Genomic DNA, 19,504 nt, shown 5'->3' with positions numbered 1-19,504 from the left:
TTCATGTATTTAGTTTTCTCATATTACAATTTAGCATTAAGATTACGAGAAACAAACAACTATCTTTATATTCACTTTCAAACATATCTTCCCTCTTGATGCATTTTTTTTTTAGTCATAGAAGCTTATATCATAGTACAAATGCTCATAGAGCGTCGTTTATTTTATTATCCTATACCTAATATTGAAAATTTGTGAGCATATATATTACATATCTAATTAAGTAGATAATGTTAATATCTTTTCCTCGTAAGTTGTAACAAAATAAAAATCAAAAATTATAATTATATACTTAATTATATCATATTATTAAAAAAGATGTTTGCCGTCGGGTCCTACCCACTTAGGGAAAAAAGGGCGGGTAGCAGCAAAAAAGTGAGTATGCTAAGGTGGGCGGACTTTAAATATTTTAAGCATGCGAGTAAACTTAGAGGCAAGTTTGATTCGCTACCTACCCAAAACCCGTTCATGAACATCTACATGTAATTTCGAAAATTTTATTTTCTTTAATTAGGACAAAAAAATTATAAGTTTTCAAATTAGAATTTAAAATTGTCATTTTAAATATTTAAGGTTTGAAGATTGTAACTGATAATTATGGTTTTAAGTGGTTATGTAGTACAAGGCCTATTTCAAGCTTCAAAAGTAGAATTGTTTATGGGCAGACCCATCAGGCTTGACCCACCCGGCTCGAAAACGGATGGGCTTGGACAACGTTTTTTTAAAAAAAGTTAAAATTTGGACGGATAATACCCGTCGGTCAAGATAAATGAGCGAGTAGCGACACCAAAAAAATATTTACGGGTATACCTGTCCATCCCCTTAATTTAATATATTAATTATTAAATAATAATTTTATTATTTTTTAAGTTTGCTTTAGTCTACACATCTATTGTCTACATTACCCATTAAATAATACTTACCCAACTTAGTTTAATACTCCTATTAGTACTCTAGTTTTGTCATCTAGTGTCTACATTGCTCTTACTAAGAAGATGATAACCGATCGCATTGCTTTGCTTGTATCATCCAACATAATATCTATATTTGTATAATTTGAGTATTTTGAGACTTTTTATGTATTTTTTGTGTTTTGGACAATGTATTGTATTATTTAATTTTTATTAAGACTGAACTTTATAATGTTTAGGAAAAATATACCTAAAATAATCCAGCCTTTTCCTATAATAATCTCACCTATTGATTAACAATAAATAATCCCAACTTTAGGAGGCATTTGCCGAAAATAAACTTGAGTAATCAGATGACCTACTATAGTAGGTAATTCACCAAAATAGTAAACTGAAAATTAATTTAAAATTATAGAAAAATTTTAAAAATTTACATAAAAATTCTAAATAATTAAAATCATAAAATTTTGTTTAAACAATTTTTAAACATTTTTTTTGGCATTTATTTTAATTATTTATCTTTTTTTGAAAAACAAACTTGCTATAGCAATTCATCTGATTAACGGATTTAGTCAAGGAAAATACCTCTCAAAGTTAGAATTATTCATGGTTAATCAATAAGTGAGATTATTGTAGGAAAATCATGAATAGTTTGGATTATTCTAGGTATTTTTTTCTAATTTTTATTGTATTTTTAATTTTTATATTTTATATATAAGAAATATTTGTTTACGCGCGGGTTCCGGCCGCTAAGAAAATGGGCGGGTAGCGACAAAAAAAAATTGGTCCGCCAATGCAGGCGTATTACATTTGAATATTTGAGCCCGCGAGTAGATGTTTAAAGGATTACCCACCCGTGAACATCTCTACTCAAAAGGCTTATTTCAAATCTTAAACGACTTGTTTGGTAGGTGGTAATAAACAATGGTATTGAAAATGAAAATTAGTGTAATTTTGGTTGAAAAATCTCTTGGCTACCTTGATGGCTATGCTTGTCCAACTTTAATCATTTCATTTTCGTCGTAAAATTCATTCCAATGCAACCATTGGGAGAGGTGGTATTATGTAGTAATGGAATTTTCTATTTCTAAACAAAAAAACTTTTTTGTGATAAGAGTTTTATTACCATAGGATTGATATGGAACTTTTAATAAAATTCTACACTATATATCATTTCTATTACCATTATATACAACTAACCAAACGGGCCGTAAAAAGTATATTTGAGAACTCAAGTTTAACATATACTTTAAACTTTAAAATATCATATTCCAAGTCTTAAAGGACCATATCCTAGCCTAAAAATGACAATTTACAGGGTTGAATGTGATACCCCAAATTTAGCTTGAAAAGAAATTGATAGATTACTCATATCAACAAGGTTCATCTTCTTTTCTAGGGAACGCATTTGCTAAGAACTCCATAGTTAAGCGTGCTCGGTGGAGAGCAATTTTAGAATGGGTGACCTCCTGGGAAGTTTTCCTGGGTGCGCACGAGTGAAGTCGAAGTGCGCTAGAAAGACTTGTGTTAGTCTGTGGGGCCAGTCTACAGTCTCTATGAGTAGTCACTAGCGGTCCGTTTGGCCGGGTGTTACGTTTAAAGACTAAGGAAAATTTACTCAGAATAATCCAACCTATTCACGATTTTCCTACAATAATCCCAAATATCGATTAATCATGAACAATCACATTTATTATTTCATTTAACCTTTGGTATTATTTAGTTTTTCTTAACCAGCTATAGAAGGTCATTTTGATTGTTATCCTTTTTTATCTTCTTCCTTTTTAGTTACTCCTTATCTCCATTGTTGCAGCAGTAAGTTTATAGGGTAAATGAAGACTTGTAGCCAATGTCTTCCTCAACTATCCTCTTAAGTTCAAACCAAAATAACTTGTTAGGGTCCATGCTCATTGATTTACACATACCAGTCACGCACTCTAATTTAACCTTTTTTTTTTCAAACACCCCACAAAACCACCATTTTATTATAAAGGAATCACATAAACTAGCCTATCATAGAAAAAAATTAAAATGCATAATCAGAATTGAAAAGGAGAAATTTGAAACCCTAGTTTATATCATCATCATATCGAGTGTTTTCCGCCTATAGTAATACTATGGTCAGGGTTTGGAGAGCGATAGTATGCGGCAACCCATACCCATAAAGGAGGATGCGGCCAAAGAGTCTCCCGACTTGAGATTAATCCTCAAACTGATAGATCCTTGCAACGAAGAGTAAGGGAAACCCTAATTTATATAACAAAATAAAGAAAACTCAACATTGATGGCTAGGTGATGGAGGCCGAGAACCACCAAAATAAATTTCTTTTTTACTGCTGCGTTAAAGACAACCGAAAACAAACTTTAATGGAGGTCCTCTTCAATGGTAGGTTTGGTAGAAGGAAGTAAATAAATGTCAAGAAGAATAAGTGAAAAGGTGTTTGCTAAAATCAATAAATGTTAATCAAAAATTTAATTAAAAAGTTAAAAAAAGAAAAATAAATTATATCTAATACAAAACGGTAGTAGGTGATCCAACAACATTTCGGGTTAAATGAAACAATAGATGAGTTTATTCATGATTTATCGATATTTGAGATTATTGTAGAAAAATTGTGAATAGGTTTGATTATTTTGGGTAAATTTTCCAAAGACTAATTCAAGACTTAAATAACTTATTTCAAAGCTTGAGTTTAATATTTACTACAACCCGCACAATGTCATTCAAACCTTAAATGATCAATTATATAAGTCTTAAAATGACAATTCTAAGACAATCAAGCTCTAATGTTAAACTTGCTTACTCAAATAATATAAGGCCTATTCCAAGCCTTAAAACGACAATTCTAAGATTTAAAAAACCTATTCCGAGCCTCAAAAGGCCTATTCTAAAGCTTAATTTTAATAACTACTCCAAACCTTAAAAGTCAAATTCTAAAGTCCAATACTAAAACATTGCATATATGCACCGGTTGCATCCAAGTATTTGTGTTAAAAAGGGTAGGTAGTGGCAAATATAGTGAGCCCCCTAACTCGGAAGGGCTTTTAAAAATTTAGGCCCGCTAGTGGATTTTTAGAAGTAAACTGGGAGCAAAGCAAGATTCTGACCATAATCTGCTTGTTGGTGAACACATTGTACAAAATAGGACTGCAACCAAAGTTTTTTTTATAAGAATAATGATATTTATATCACTAAGGGGTGTACATTATAATTAACAAACTCTTTTTCTTATTAATAATTTGAACTTTTCAAGAGAATTCATTAAAGAAATTATATATAATAATTATTTTAACTTAACAAGAAAGAATGAATGGTAAAATAATAAAGTATAAATAAGAATCTTATATTTCTATAGCAAAAACAATATTAAATTACATAAAAAAAATACAAGATATTTTCTTATATACTATATCATTTTCCTTTTTTTTTAATACCATTTACATAATTTTACTTTTTTATGTTATTTTTCCCTAACAACTAAACTACTCCTTAATAATTATGTCAATTCCTTAATTAGCAGACTCAATGGACGAAGAAGTATCAGTATTTACCATATAATTTTTTATATTTTTCCTCTATTATTTTATTCACACGTTAATATACACTAGTTTAAATACAGCGGGTCTCCTAAGAAACGGTCTTTTTGAGAGACGTTTCTTAAGCCCAACCCATTAAACCTTAATGTCCACTTACTGTATTATTACTGTCTACTTACATCTTTCTTAATACCTACATACAACATACTTAACGCCCATCGAAAAAGCACTTAAAATGTCTACTTATAATATTCTTAATGCTTACCGAGAAATCTAGCCTACTAACCTACTTACCATATCCTTAATGCCTGTTTACAATATCTTTAATGTCTACTTACAATATACTTAATGCCGAGTAAGTACTTAAGTAATTTTCCTTTTTGGGCCAACCCAATTATGGATGGTCTCTCGAAGAGATTGTCTCTTACAAGTTTGTGTTTTAAATATTACTATCTCTATTATCATATGTTCTTCCCATTCACTTTTTAGCGGATTCCAAAGCAAACTTAAAAATCAAACAAATTGTGATTTTTTTAAAACTTATATAAAGTTGATATTTAGAAAGTATATATATTTAGGCGAAACTATAAAGATCCCATATAAATATGTTTTTACATATATACACTATGTGAAATATTACTCTCTCTGTTATCATATGTTCTTCCCATTCACTTTCTAGTGGATTCCAATACAAACTTAGAAATCAAACAAATTTAATTGTGATTTTTTAACTTATAAAAAGTTGATGATTAGAAAATATATATTAAGACGAAATTCTCAAAAACCCATATAAATATATTTTTTTATATAAATAATGAAAATTCATAGTTAATATTTAACAATGAAATTCATAAATTTTATTTGAGAAAAACATTTCAAAAACAAAAAGAGTAATACTTCTCATGACTATATTTGAAGTTAATACTCAAACGGATAGAATGGTTTCACCTCTTTCATATTTTTTGGTTGATTCGATCAAGCGTTCAATCCCAATTTAATTCCCAAACCCAAACCAATTACTAGTAGCGTAGGAATACGTAGAATCAGTACCTTATTTTTTTTTTCCTGTAATTAATGTTTTTTTGACCTCTCAAGTTCTTCATGTAGAGTTGTAGATACTTAAATTCTCATACGCAAAACCATTACTAGTAGTCTAGTAGGATGGGACTATGTACCTTACTGAATAGTTAGTTTATCCCTATAAGATGACAATTAATAATTAATTTGATATTGAATAATAATTAAATATATTTTTAATTGGTAGTTGGTAAATATTATATGCTTATATTTTTTATATTCTCAATGCGACATTCAATATACTTCTACTAGATTCGCCTATGTTACTAGTAGAATGGGAATATGTACCTTACCTACTAAATAGTTAGTTTACCAGTATAATTGAGTATCAATTTGATAAATAATAATTAAATATATTTTTGATTGTTAGTTGGTAAATAATTTTTTCTCCGTTCTAAAATACTTGTAATATTTAATTTTGCATTGAGACGAATCAGACACGATCTCACTTGATTATGTTTCAACTTATAGATTTAAAATTAATCACAAATTAATGATGATAAATGAATAGTTCATTATCTTGTAATGTTACAAGTAATTTGAAACGGAAAAAGTAAATGCATACTCCCTCCAATTTATTTATTCAATTTTTAATATCTCTAATTGTGCATAATTAAAAATTATAGAAAGTTGATATAAATAATCTTTAAATTGAGACAAATCAAATAAGATTCCACTTGACTATATTTTAACTTATAAATTAATAATAAAATACAGAGTAAGAGTAAGAGATGAATAGTGTCCAAAAAACAAATGAGACATTACTAGTGAATTTTAATGTCAAACTTTGACTACGATTTCTTATTGATTTATAAGAAAAAAAAATATATTCAGTTAAAATCTTATTAGATTCACCTCAATATAAACTTTCTAAATGTCAATTTTTTGATTTTTTAAAAACTTACAATTAAAATCATTTGATTTTAAAGTTTATATTGAGATCTGAAAAAAAAATAAAAAAATAAATAAAAACATTTAAAAATAGAGAAAGTACTATTTACTATTTACCCGGTAAAATTCCCGGTGCGACATTCAATATATTTTCTCATTAATTGAATATATCTAGCTATTTGAATTCTCTATGCAGGCACACATTTGTAGTTGGTACTTGGTAATAATAATTAACCTCATTAACAGGAGGTTATTGACTATAAATTGGACTATTACTAATTGCTCCGTCATATGCTAATTCGAGTCGAGAACGAAAGAAAGAAAGAAAAAAAGAAAAAAAAAAAAAATGGAAACATGGGCTGTTGTGGTTCAAGTAGCAAGTGTGACACAACTAGCAGCAATGGTTGCCTACACAATTCCTGTAATTGGCCCGGTGATTGGCCCGTTGGTTACCACAACAGCTAATGTTGCTTCAGCTGTTTTGGGTATCAATGGCATACTCAGATTCTTCATTGCGTGATTCTAAACATGCATGTCATTTGCCATGCTATTAGTGCCTGCATGAATCTACTATATATTTTAACTATCTTTTATTTTATTTTATTTTCTTTATGTAATGTGTTTGCTTAATTATGAGAATAGATTTTGTTCTAATATCATATTTAACTATGTTTTTTTGAATTAATATTGAGATTGCTTGGTAGGAAAAAATATGTTTTTGGAGTTTTATTTTCAATGCTAAATTACTTATTGTTGTTTGATAACAAGTATTTAATTTCAAATTATAAATTTTAATTATGAAATTATAAATGATGAATTTGAGAATGAAAAGGTTTGATAAGCTGTTTTCAAATACTTAACTTTAAGTACTTTAAAAATAATAGTAGAATTGACCCAAATTTAAATTTGAAAATTTTTAATTTGGCAATGCAAACAATATATTTGAACCAATATTCAGATTTCGAAATGAAATCATCGTTCTCAAATATGACATAAAAAAATTAAGAGGATCTTAATTTGTTATTAAGTACAGTTATTAGTCTGAAGAGAATCCCAAGTTAGTCTTGAAGGATTGTCTTTGTGAATATACGAAGATTAGATGCTAGAGATTAAATTATGTTGTCAATGGGTTATGCTAATGATGAAGAAATAATAAATAAACTAATGTAAAGAACAACTATAAAAATAGAGCAAGAAACAACAATGGAGAACACACAAAAAATATGAGGTATCTATGGATACCTCCCCCTCAAAATAAGTATCTTATCATTAATATAATCAATAATACATTAATGACTCACATTTCTAAGCTTTAAGAACAGCCTCTGAAATCAAAGATTGAATCTTTAACTCAATCTCACACAAACATACATAAACAAGGATGAAGAACTCTTATAGTGTGAACCCTAGCTCTCAATCTTGTATATGCCTTTCTCAATACCCTAATGATTTCTAAGACTCCTTGTAAAGCCCTAAAACATATTAGAATAACCTAGGACAAAAGGCTTAAAAGCCCAAACAAAACCGTAGCAAAACCAAAATCGTGTATGTTTCTCCGCTACAACCCGCTTGGTCGAGCCCCCTATGCTCGCCTGGTCAAGCGAGTGACCAGAAGCTACTACTTGCTTCCTACTGCTTGGCTCGATTAAGCCACTCATGCTCGATGGGTCGAGTAGCCTTCAAACCCTCCCAGACTTCGTACTTTACCTTCACTAAGACACCCCAAATCATCATCATTAATCACTTCATTCATTCCATATCCCATGGTATACTCCGCATCACTCTCAAGTGTGCATGACATGACATGAGCTACGAGGTGCTCAAAGTCGTCATCAATATTGCGGGAAATTGGCTCTTGATTCAACAAATTATAATTATGAACTAATAGGATTAAATTATACGCCAAATAAAATTAAATGTATTATTATAAAAGATCATATTAGAAATAATTAGGATCAATTATTGTTGAGAAACTAAATATATTTAAAGTAAAAATACTATGAAAATAATAATTTAACTTATTACAAATAATCATTTTTCAAAAGTTATAATAAAATCACATAATTTTCAAAACATATCAATAATAATTAAAGAACTAGATAAACCAAATTACTATAATGCATTTTTATGTTTATAATCTTGATTTCACTACAAGAATCACATTGCGTGTCACATTATTTTTGTTGCCAATACTTAAAAAAGGTATGGCCCATAGTTAACAAAAAATGACATAATAATTGTCGCTTTATAAGTTTTGCCCATAGCCCATAGGCATGATTTATGGATGTCACTTTCTTCTGTGACTCAAAGATGTATGTGACACATTTTTTCAGAAATCTACATGGTCGGTGCGCACTGTTTGTAAAAAAGTGTTCTCCAAAATTCAATTTTCGCTTCCTATAAATCTAAGGAAGAATATTTAAAAAGACAAAACTTTTCTTCAAAGTGAATTTGGTCAGATGGTCTATATTTGTATGTGTGCTCTCTTTCTAGCAATTTTAAAATTGAAAATTTGAAAAAAAAAACCTTTTTAAAAAAATTCTCAAAGGAGTTTGGGATAATTTGATTTCTCAAAATAAGTATCTTCTAATTCGAGTCCAAGGAATGACATTGTTTACTGTTACTAACAATAGGCATTTACTTAAACTAAATTTAAAAGTTAGCATGATAATCGCCCTCTGTTACTAATTAGACTGAAAAGTTGAAATTTATTTTTTTTTTCAATTAAATTTCACTTTATTAGAGATGTATGACATTAGCTCATTTGTAATAGTAGGACTTACTTTAGTTTTTCATATTCAAAAGTTTAGATTTTGCTTATGCATATATTTAATTTTCTTAATAGTTCTATCTTAATGTATTAAGTGTTTGAGAACTACTAGTAAAGCTTAGTATTAGGTGCTCAAGTTTTTGTTTAGAAAATACCACCTAAAATTTCAAGATAGAACCTTTGTCTATATTGCTAGTCTCTCTAGCTTTACCTGATGCACAAAGTAATCATCTTTTGATGTCGGGTTAAGGATAATACCCTACGGCCTACAGGTAAGTAAGGAGTTTGGATAATTGATCTGCCGATATATGATTAGAATCAAACTCCTATCACAAGGGAGAAAAAGGAAAACCTTTTAACCATCACAACAACCAATGATTCTCAATCATTCTTAAGATCTTATTAGATTTATCTTAATATAAACTTTTAAAATGTCAACTTTTTTGAATTTTTAAAAAACTTACAATTAAAATTATTTAATTTTAAAATTTGTATTGAAATCTGAAAAAAATAAATGAAAACATCATTTAAAAATAGAGAAAGAACTATTTACTATTTACCCGGTAAAATTCCCGGTGCGACATTCAATATGTTTTCTCATTAATTGAATATTTCTAGCTATTTCAATTCTCTATGCAGGCACAGTAGTTGGTAGTTGATACTTGGTAGTAATAATTAACCTCATTAACAGGAAGTTATTGACTATAAATTGGACTATTACTCAATACTCCGTCATATGCTAATTAGAGTCGAGAACGAAAAAGAAAGAAAGAAAAAAAGAAAAAAAAAAAAATGGAAACATGGGCTGTTGTGGTAAGTGTGACACAACTAGCAGCAATGGTTGCCTACACAATTCCTGTAATTGGCCCGGTGATTGGCCCGTTGGTTATCGCAATAGCTAATGTTGCTTCAGCTGTTTTGGGTATCATCAGATTCTTCAGTGCGTGATTCTAAACATGCATGTCATTTGCTATGCTATTAGTGCCTCCATGAATCTACTATATATTTTAGCTATCTTTTTATTTTATTTTCTTTATGTAATGTGTTTGCTTAATTATGAGAATAGATTTTGTTCTAATATTATATTTAACTATGTTTTTTTGAATTAATATTGAGATTGCTTGGTAGGAAAAAATATGCTTTTGGAGTTTTATTTTCAATGCTAAATTACTTAATGTTGTTTCATAACAATTATTTTATTTCAAATTATAAATTTCAATTATGAAACTATAAATGATAAATTTGAGAATGAAAAGATTTCATAAATCATTCTCAAATACTCAACTTTAAGTACTTTAAAAATAATAGTAGAATTGACCCAAATTTAAATTTGAAAATTTTTAATTTGGCATTACAAACAATATATTTGAACCAATATTCAGATTTCGAAATGAAATCATCGTTTTCAAACATGACATAAAGAAATTAAGAGGATCTTAATTTGTTATTAAGTATAGTTATTAGTCTGAAGAGAATCCCAAGTTAGTCTTGAAGGATTGTCTTTGAGAATATACGAAGATTAGATGCTAGAGATTAAATTAAGTTGTGAATGAGCTATGCTAATGGTGAAGAAATAATAAACAAACTAATGTAAAGAACAACCACAAAAACAGAGCAAGAAACAACAATGGAGAACACACAAAATGAGGTATCTATGGATACCTCCCCTTCAAAATAAGTATCTTATCATTAATATAATCAACAATACATTAATGACTCACATTTCCGAGCTTTAAGAACAGCCTCTCAAAGCAAAGATTGAATCTTTAACTCAATCTCACATAAACAAGGATGAAGAACTCTTATGGTTTGAATCCTAGCTCTTAATCTTGTATATGCCTTTCTAAATACCCTAATGATTTCTAAGACTCCTTATATAGCCCTAAAACATATTAGAATAACCTAGGACAAAAGGCTTAAAAGCCCAAACAAAACCGTAGCAAAACCAGAATCGTGTATGTTTCCCAGCTACAGCCCACTTGGTCGAGCCCCCTATGCTCGCCTGGTCAAGCGAGTGACCAGAAGCTACTACCTGCTTCCTACCGCTTGGCTCGATTGAGCCACTCATGCTCGATGGGTGGAGTAGCCTTCAAACCCTCCCAGACTTCGTACCTTGCCTTCACTAAGACACCCCAAATCATCATTATTAATAACTTCATTAAGTGACCCAAACCTTAGCACTCCATATCCCATGGTACACTCCGCACCACCCTCAAGTGTGCATGACATGGCATGAGCTACGAGGTGCTCAAAGTCGTCATCAATATTGCGGGAAATTGGCTCTTGATTCAACAAATTATAATTATGAACTAATAGGATTAAATTATACGCTAAATAAAATTAAATGTACTATTGTAAAAGATCATATTAGAAATAATTAGGATCAATTATTGTTGAGAAACTAAATATATTTAAAATAAAAATACTACCTATAATATTGAACGAAAACAATAATTCAACTTATTACAAATATCATTTTTCAAAAGTTATAATAAAATCACATAATTTTCAAAATATATCAATAATAATTAAAGAACTAGATAAACCACATTACTATAATGCATTTTTATGTTTATAATCTTGATTTCACTGCAAGAATCACATTGCGAGTCACATTATTTTTGTTGCCAATACTTAAAAAAAGTATGGCCCATAATTAACAAAAAATGACATAATAATTGTCGCTTTATAAGTTTTGCCCATAACCCATAGGCATGATTTATGGATGTCACTTTCTTCTGTGACTCAAAGATGTATGTGACACATTTTTTCAGAAATCTACATGGTCGGTGCGCACTGTTTGTAAAAAAGTGTTCTCCAAAATTCAATTTTCGCTTCCTATAAATCTAAGGAAGAATATTTAAAAAGACAAAACTTTTCTTCAAAGTGAATTTGGTCAGATGGTCTATATTTGTATGTGTGCTCTCTTTCTAGCAATTTTAAAATTGAAAATTTGAAAAAAAAACCTTTTAAAAAAAATTCTCAAAGGAGTTTGGGATAATTTGATTTCTCAAAATAAGTATCTTCTAATTCGAGTCCAAGGAATGACATTGTTTACTGTTACTAACAATAGGCATTTACTTAAACTAAATTTAAAAGTTAGCATGATAATCGCCCTCTGTTACTAATTAGACTGAAAAGTTGAAATTTATTTTTTTTTTCAATTAAATTTCACTTTATTAGAGATGTATGACATTAGCTCATTTGTAATAGTAGGACTTACTTTAGTTTTTCATATTCAGAAGTTTAGATTTTGCTTATGCATATATTTAATTTTCTTAATAGTTCTATCTTAATGTATCAAGTGTTTGAGAACTACTAGTAAAGCTTAGTATTAGGTGCTCAAGTTTTTGTTTAGAAAATACCACCTAAAATTTCAAGATAGAACCTTTGTCTATATTGCTAGTCTCTCTAGCTTTACCTGATGCACAAAGTAATCATCTTTTGATGTCGGGTTAAGGATAATACCCTACGGCCTACAGGTAAGTAAGGAGTTTGGATAATTGATCTGCCGATATATGATCAGAATCAAACTCCTATCACAAGGGAGAAAAAGAAAACCTTTAACCATCACGTCAACCAATGATTCTCAATCATTCTTTAGAATGAGGAACAAAGACAAAAAAATACTTCAAATTTAGTTGAAAAGGAAACATTCAAATCAAGAATAATTCACCATTTCACATTTTTGTTTAGCACACCAATGAGTGCACATTAGAACTACCAATGTTTCTGTGTGTAACCCAAGTACCAACCATATAAAAGCCCTAATCATAGACTTGAAACTGTTAAATATGCCTTATTTTCTCTTCTTTGTAGGAGGTTGGTCATCTTCTTCCTCCTCTTCCTCGTCTTCTTCCTCACCATCATCGTCATCTTCATCTTCATCTCCATCCTCATTGTCATCATCGTCTTCATCACTTCCCCCATCAGCACCATTTGCCTCCGCTTCCTCTGGGTCCCCCTCATCGTCATCATCATCATCATCATCTCCACCTTCTCCTCCAGAGAAATCCTCATCGTCGTCATCATCCTGATCTTCTACACCGTCTTCATCTTCATCATCATCCTCTGTGTCACTACCATCTTTGTTCTCGGGACCAGGCTGTTCTGTTTTGCGGAGTTCATCAATCGGGAACCTGTGCAGTGGTCGGTTAAAGGGGAATACTTTTCAAAAATCAATTACATTGAAGCAAGATTTTTACCTCTTCTCAATAAAAGTCAAACCAGAAAGCTCATTGACAACCCCCAAAAGTGATCCTGCCTGAAATAAAAATTCACATCAGTAGAGCTTTCTGTGAGTACTCTTTTATCACTAACATTTTATTTATCATTCAACAACATTCCAATAGTTTGACACCACAAACGGCTCCCACCCAAAAGGAGTTTGAGGGGTAGGATGTAAGCAACCTTACCCTTTGTAATAAAAAGATGTTTCCGATTGACTCTTTATTACAAACACTGTCCACATCTTCACAGAAATTAGACTTGCACATGATTTATTTAACCATTTTAGAATATCCAATATAATCTAAAAAGCCTGAGACTAAATTACATAAATCTTTGGCTCCTCGAGGAATATATCATTGAGAAAACAGCAGACTGTTCCATTTTCTAAAGCATAAACTAAACTCAAAAGGCACAAGTGCGTTTGGCTCCATTGAGAATGGGCATTTATCATTTACTATGAATCAAATATATACATCGAAAATACACACGACTGTTTTACTTTCTACATTATTATCTCTTCTACATTCAACCTTAGAAAAGAACAAAATCCAGAAATGAGCATTAGGAATGGTGGTTGATGAAATCTTCTCAAGTTTTAAATCATGGAATAAAAACTCCCCAATTACGTTATGTAACACCCGTTACGTAACGTATTTGAGAGTCAACGCGATGTTAAATCCCAGTATATAACGATGCATGAGATTTCACGATCAAAACGTTGTGTTGATCATCATGTAACGAGTAGCGCCCTTTCTTTCACCGCTGCAACGATATTTCACCGTTATACCGATACTTGTCACTCCGTTAAAATTTCATTAGTTACTTAACTTAAAGTTACTCATAATTTAGTCATTAAACAAAATAATTAACAAATAAGTTAATTAACTTAAAAAGTTACTAGTAAGTTAATTATCCACTAAAACTACCTCATATAGTGCAATTACAATAGCTATGAGCACATTATTGCATAATAATAGTTGGAATGACAAAAATCAATTACAAGTTCAAAACACCCTTTACGTGTTTTTTTCAAAAGTTCACACAGCGTCATTGCAATTTGCGTATACTCCGTTATAGATTCTCCCGCGACATGACGACAATTTTCTCTAATAGTACCTTTACAGTAGCTGAACAAAGAGATGCAAAGCATACCACAAGCAATTTTAAGTTCGTAAACAAAACTTTATATTAAAAAAAATCCTAAAAAGAAAAAACTAGATTTATCCCCAAGATAGTTCAACACTCCATCAACAACAGAAAAACACCAAGCAAACACTATTAATTTACTAAGTTGAGCCCGTATTGGATGCTATTGCTAAGACAAGTGAGCAATGAGCTCGAGGGAGAAACTAATCAATTAGAAAATTCAACTCCTTGTAGAATGTCTTCAAGTTTGCCATGCTTTTTGCACTCAAATGCCGAAAGTGTAAGCAAGAAGCAAATTTTCCGTCCGATTACAATCAATTAAGGAAAGAAATTATATAAAAACCTCCTGAAAGAAATAGATCCTCTAGCCTCATCTAAGGTGGAAAATATGCTTGTAATATACTTTTATAAGACAATCTACAGATCACAACCCTACCACATCTAACAAAAGAGAGCAGCTAAATCATATAGAAGCTCTCCATTTTGATCGCAAAAAAAAAAAATAACTTCTCAGGAGTGAGGAGATCGACTAATACAAAGCAAAATATCCTCATTATTGGTAAGAACAACTGTACAGCTGAATTTAGGTCATTAACAATCATACAAGCCACAAGCCAAACATATAATTTCCTTTTTCAGATTAGTTTATCCAAAACACTAGCAAGTAGAGAACTTAGAACTTTTAAAACACAAAATAAACGTAGGATTTGGGAAACTTGAGGTATATTTCTAATGTGATCCATATATAGTTGTTTCCACATCCAATTCAAACAAATGCTAAAGTGACATAAGAGAAATCAAACTGCCCAGCACGATTAGCAGTAATATGAAAATAAGTCAATAACAACCTAGAACTAGTTCATCCATACCCACCAAATTTTATCAACCAAATTAACAAAAAATATAGAAAGGATAACAAGATAACTGATAGTAAAGAAATAAGATTTGGTAGTTGAGTAGCCGGTAAAAAAAGGATTAAGAGATACTAATAAGAAGTCTACTAAATAGTTTATCCATATAAACAAATACATAGTAAATCCTAGAAGCAAGGCCAACCCTTCACACACACACAGACACACACACACACACAAGAAATATATATATATATAAAAGCTTTACAAGAAATATACATCAAACAAAACAAGGTCAAGCCTTCATTTTTATGGTCAAGCATTCTACAATAAAATAAGCTTTACAAGATTATAGTTCCAATTATTAATGGCCCGTTTGGTAAACGGTAGAAATGAGAATGAAAACTAATGTAATTTTAGTTGAAACATCTCTTGCTACCTTCACGGTCATGCTTGTCCAACTCAATCATCTTATTTTCTTCATAAATTTCATTGCAATGCATTACCATTGGGAGATGACGTATTAGGTGGTAATGAAAATTTGTAAACAAAAATACTTTTTTGTGATCAAAGTTTCATTACTATGGGAATGACATGAAACTTTTTATAAAATTTTACACCATGAATCATTTCCATTACCACATAGTACCACTAACCAAATGGGTTGTTAAATGCTTTAAGAGAAACAGAATCAACCATTACAAAAAGAACATTCAAGAAAACAACCAATTCCATACACTCACTGAGTCACCGACAAATGTTTAAACTACAACAACTACAATAACAACAATGCTAGAGCCTAAACTCAAAAGATTCATCGGGTAGGTTACATGAATTATAATTCCGATTGTTCTCCACATAAATTCTCCTCCTCCCTTCATTCTGGTTATTATGATGATGAAATTACAAAAAAACATTCAACCAAAAGTCCAAAGCCAAACAGCCAATTGCAAACATCAATCAATCAATTAAGCTAAACCTTTATAGCAGTTAAAGCATAAAACTTTAAATTGAAAACAAAAAGGAAAAAAAAAACGAACTTTTGTCACTAAAAAAGTAAAAATAGACAAAATCATAGAAGATACGAAGAGAATTGAAGTTATACCGTTAGAATTAAGCAAGCAAGAGATTTTCCAGCAAGAATATTGGTTTGTAACATCATAATTTCCATCTCAGAAGACGTCATAGTTTTTCCATAAACCCCAATTTCCATAATTCCAAAAACCCTGCAGATTTAGACAACAATAAAGTACAAAGAAGAGAAAAAGATGAACAACAAAGTACAAGAGAAACCCACAAAGGAAAAACGGAGAAGAAAATAAATGAATGTAGAAAGTGAAAGTGAGATAGTCACCTGAAGAGAGGAGAAAGAGAGTTTTTGCACTAGAGTAATGTATGCTTACACTGGTAAAGAGCTTGAGGAAAAATGCTAGTAATAATACTAGGGTTCTTTTTCAGACCCTAAGGATTAAGGAATAGACTAATTTATGTTATTTACATTTTTTTTTCTTTGGCTAATTAGAGTATGCTCCACTCACTATCCTAATGGATTTGTCACAATTAAACCTCTCAAGTATTTATCCAATCAAAATTTAACTCGAAATTCAATTAAATTGTGGATGGGTAAAATTATATTGATTCATATTGCATTTATTTCACCTGGATTGAGTATGAGTTTAAATTTAATGGATAATGACTCAATATGGTTGTATAAAGTTCTACCCACCATGGATAGTGGGTAGTAGGTAGTGAATAGATGATGGGTGTAAGTTTTTACTCGCTCCATACCTGCCCAGCCCAGCCCCATATCCACCTATCCCGCCCTTTACCAGTCTGCCTTATATCTACAACACAAATTAAGGATATTATTTTATTTTGTTACATTGTATGGTTTAAATAGATTTACAATTATATTTATCAAAAATTTATGGAGTATTTAACACAAACATGTAGTGAATGTGATGCGGTACAAGGCGGGTATAATCATGATGGGTATACGCAGTTTGCCATAGTGGGTGAGGATAAGTTTGAATGCATACCCAAGTGAGCATATGTGGGTATGAAAATTTTAGGAGCAATTGGTGCATGGTGGATATGAAAATTTTAGTTAAGTATGAGTGAGGAAAGGGCATACATTACCGCATATACTCGCCCATTTTGTCATCCCAAATCATATAACTCAAAAACTTTTATCTGACGCAAAAATAACACGACCAGAAAAAACAAAACAAAACAAATTTAGGTCATACACTATCGAAATCAAACCTAATCGTTTTGGCCCATTTTTTTTCTTCCTCAACATCATCATTCATGTCATCATTTTAATCGAGACGTACTATATTCTTAGCCATTTTAAAGTTTCAATTCAACAATTTTTGTTGTAGATCACTTAAAATATTTGTCTTTTTTTTATATAAAAGAATTTTATGAAAACAAAATAAATGATATACTTAAAAAAAATAGTATAATTTAATGGTGGAAAAAAATTAAAAATCTTTGACTCATTAGGTTGACTCAAACCCCATATGATTCTTTGGAGAACTAATCCAGCATGAAATTCACTCTATCAGTGTTTAGAATTGATATGACTCAAAATTCATATGATCGACCATTTTGAAAAGTCTAGTCAAAATGCTATGTTCCGGCAAAAAATACTCCTAAGTAATGCTACATTTTCTTCATTTTTCATATCATAATCCTTTTTTATTAGTTATTAAGAATAAATCAAACAATGGGAGACGTTTGCTCAAAACATAGTTACCATACCAATATTAATAACCTCTATATAGCAGATAATTCACTTAAACCATAAAAGAACAAACATTTTTTAAAGAAAAAATAAAGAAATTTTACAAAGAAAAAAAAATAATAAGAAATTTAAAATCCCTTATAAAAATTATGATAATTGAGAATATTTTACAAAAATCTGAAAATGTATTTTTATTTACTATTTTTTTTACCCAATAAATGTATAAAAATTTTATTATGAATTGTAAAATATGAAAATCTAAAACCTAGCAAATATCTATAAAACTTTTCTTTTCACTTAATTTTTTCACACTCTTTGATTTCAAACAATTTAAAATCATGTTGAAAGATCTCTTTTTTTCAGAAATTACCTAACAAATGAAATATAATAAAGTAAGTAAAACTCAGAAAAATCAATACTTAATTTTTAAATATATATGTATTATGAAAATTATTTTTTTTCAAATGTGGAAAATTAAAAAAATTTGATGGTGGAGGGAGGTGCTTGTGCGGTATTGCTATAAGATATAGGAGAGTTGCTCCGTTTGACGATGATTGTAGGGTGAGTGATGGAAGTGGTCAGTGTGGGTAGAAGGTTTGGGGGAGAGAGGTAGGTCATGTAGTCATTGAGGCTGGGGATCATAGAGAAGTTCATTGGGGTTGTGTTTGTGGTGGGGGAGGATTTTGTGGGGTATTTGTGACCATTAAAGGTGTTTATTTGGGTCATTGAGTTGATTTCAAGTCTAGTGTTTCAGTTCGGTTCAAAATCAAGTCTTATATCCACATTATTTTTTCATAATTTTAAATTTATTTTTAATTAAGTCGGGTCAAATCAGGTTCGGTTATAAAGTTGGTAGAATATCGCGTCATCGAGTTTATTTTGAACCCCTCTAATAGCCATCAATGCTAGAGCAATGCGTATCGTCAATGATGAACGAATGGGTTAGGGTAAAGGTATGGTGGTCGTCATGACTAGGAAAAGAGGATAGGACGATTGCTGGAATTGGCGGAAAACATTAATGGAGAAAATCTTATATGTTGTGATTTTGGTCAATAGCATGTATTGGTTTTTAATTATCCAAGGTTTGGTTGATCAATACTGCTGGCTGTTTTTAAATCAAATCCATTGTCATAGAATCAAGTCGATTAAGAGTGACAAAGAAATAGTCTATTTGACAAAAACTATTAGTTAAAGTTGTTAGACAAAGTTATTTACTAGTTGATAAGCAAGTATTAATTGATTTACTAAACTTTATTACAAAATGTTTCATAAAAGTTATTTGTTGACTAAGATTGCTTCAAAAGTCAATAGCTTTTTAATTTTGACTAAAAACCATTTTGTA

General features: G+C 30.4%; 1 protein-coding gene across 1 annotated transcript; it reads right to left on the bottom strand.

The window, feature by feature from the left end:
- Nucleotides 1–12,822: 12,822 nt before the first annotated feature.
- LOC130816025 (uncharacterized) lies at nucleotides 12,823–16,886 on the bottom strand. Its single transcript, XM_057682594.1, has 4 exons — nucleotides 16,768–16,886; nucleotides 16,519–16,639; nucleotides 13,392–13,450; nucleotides 12,823–13,325 (listed from the first exon to the last, which is right to left on the bottom strand). Exons 2-4 carry the CDS (start codon nucleotides 16,624–16,626, stop codon nucleotides 12,986–12,988), a joined length of 507 nt encoding a protein of 168 aa, XP_057538577.1. The 5' UTR covers nucleotides 16,627–16,639; nucleotides 16,768–16,886; the 3' UTR covers nucleotides 12,823–12,985.
- Between the last annotated feature and the right edge of the window lie 2,618 nt (nucleotides 16,887–19,504).

This window comes from Amaranthus tricolor, chromosome 6, assembly GCF_026212465.1.
Source record: "Amaranthus tricolor cultivar Red isolate AtriRed21 chromosome 6, ASM2621246v1, whole genome shotgun sequence".
NCBI lineage: Eukaryota > Viridiplantae > Streptophyta > Magnoliopsida > Caryophyllales > Amaranthaceae > Amaranthus > Amaranthus tricolor.
This window is presented reverse-complemented; position numbering and strand designations above follow the sequence as displayed.

Coding starts and splice junctions, on each gene's coding strand:
- LOC130816025 (XM_057682594.1), bottom strand. CDS start 16,626: ATGGAAATTGGGGTTTATGGAAAAACTATGACGTCTTCTGAGATGGAA. Junction 13,451..16,518: donor TTGCTTGCTTAATTCTAACG/GTATAACTTCAA, acceptor TTTTTATTTCAG/GCAGGATCACTTTTGGGGGT. Junction 13,326..13,391: donor TTGACTTTTATTGAGAAGAG/GTAAAAATCTTG, acceptor ACCACTGCACAG/GTTCCCGATTGATGAACTCC.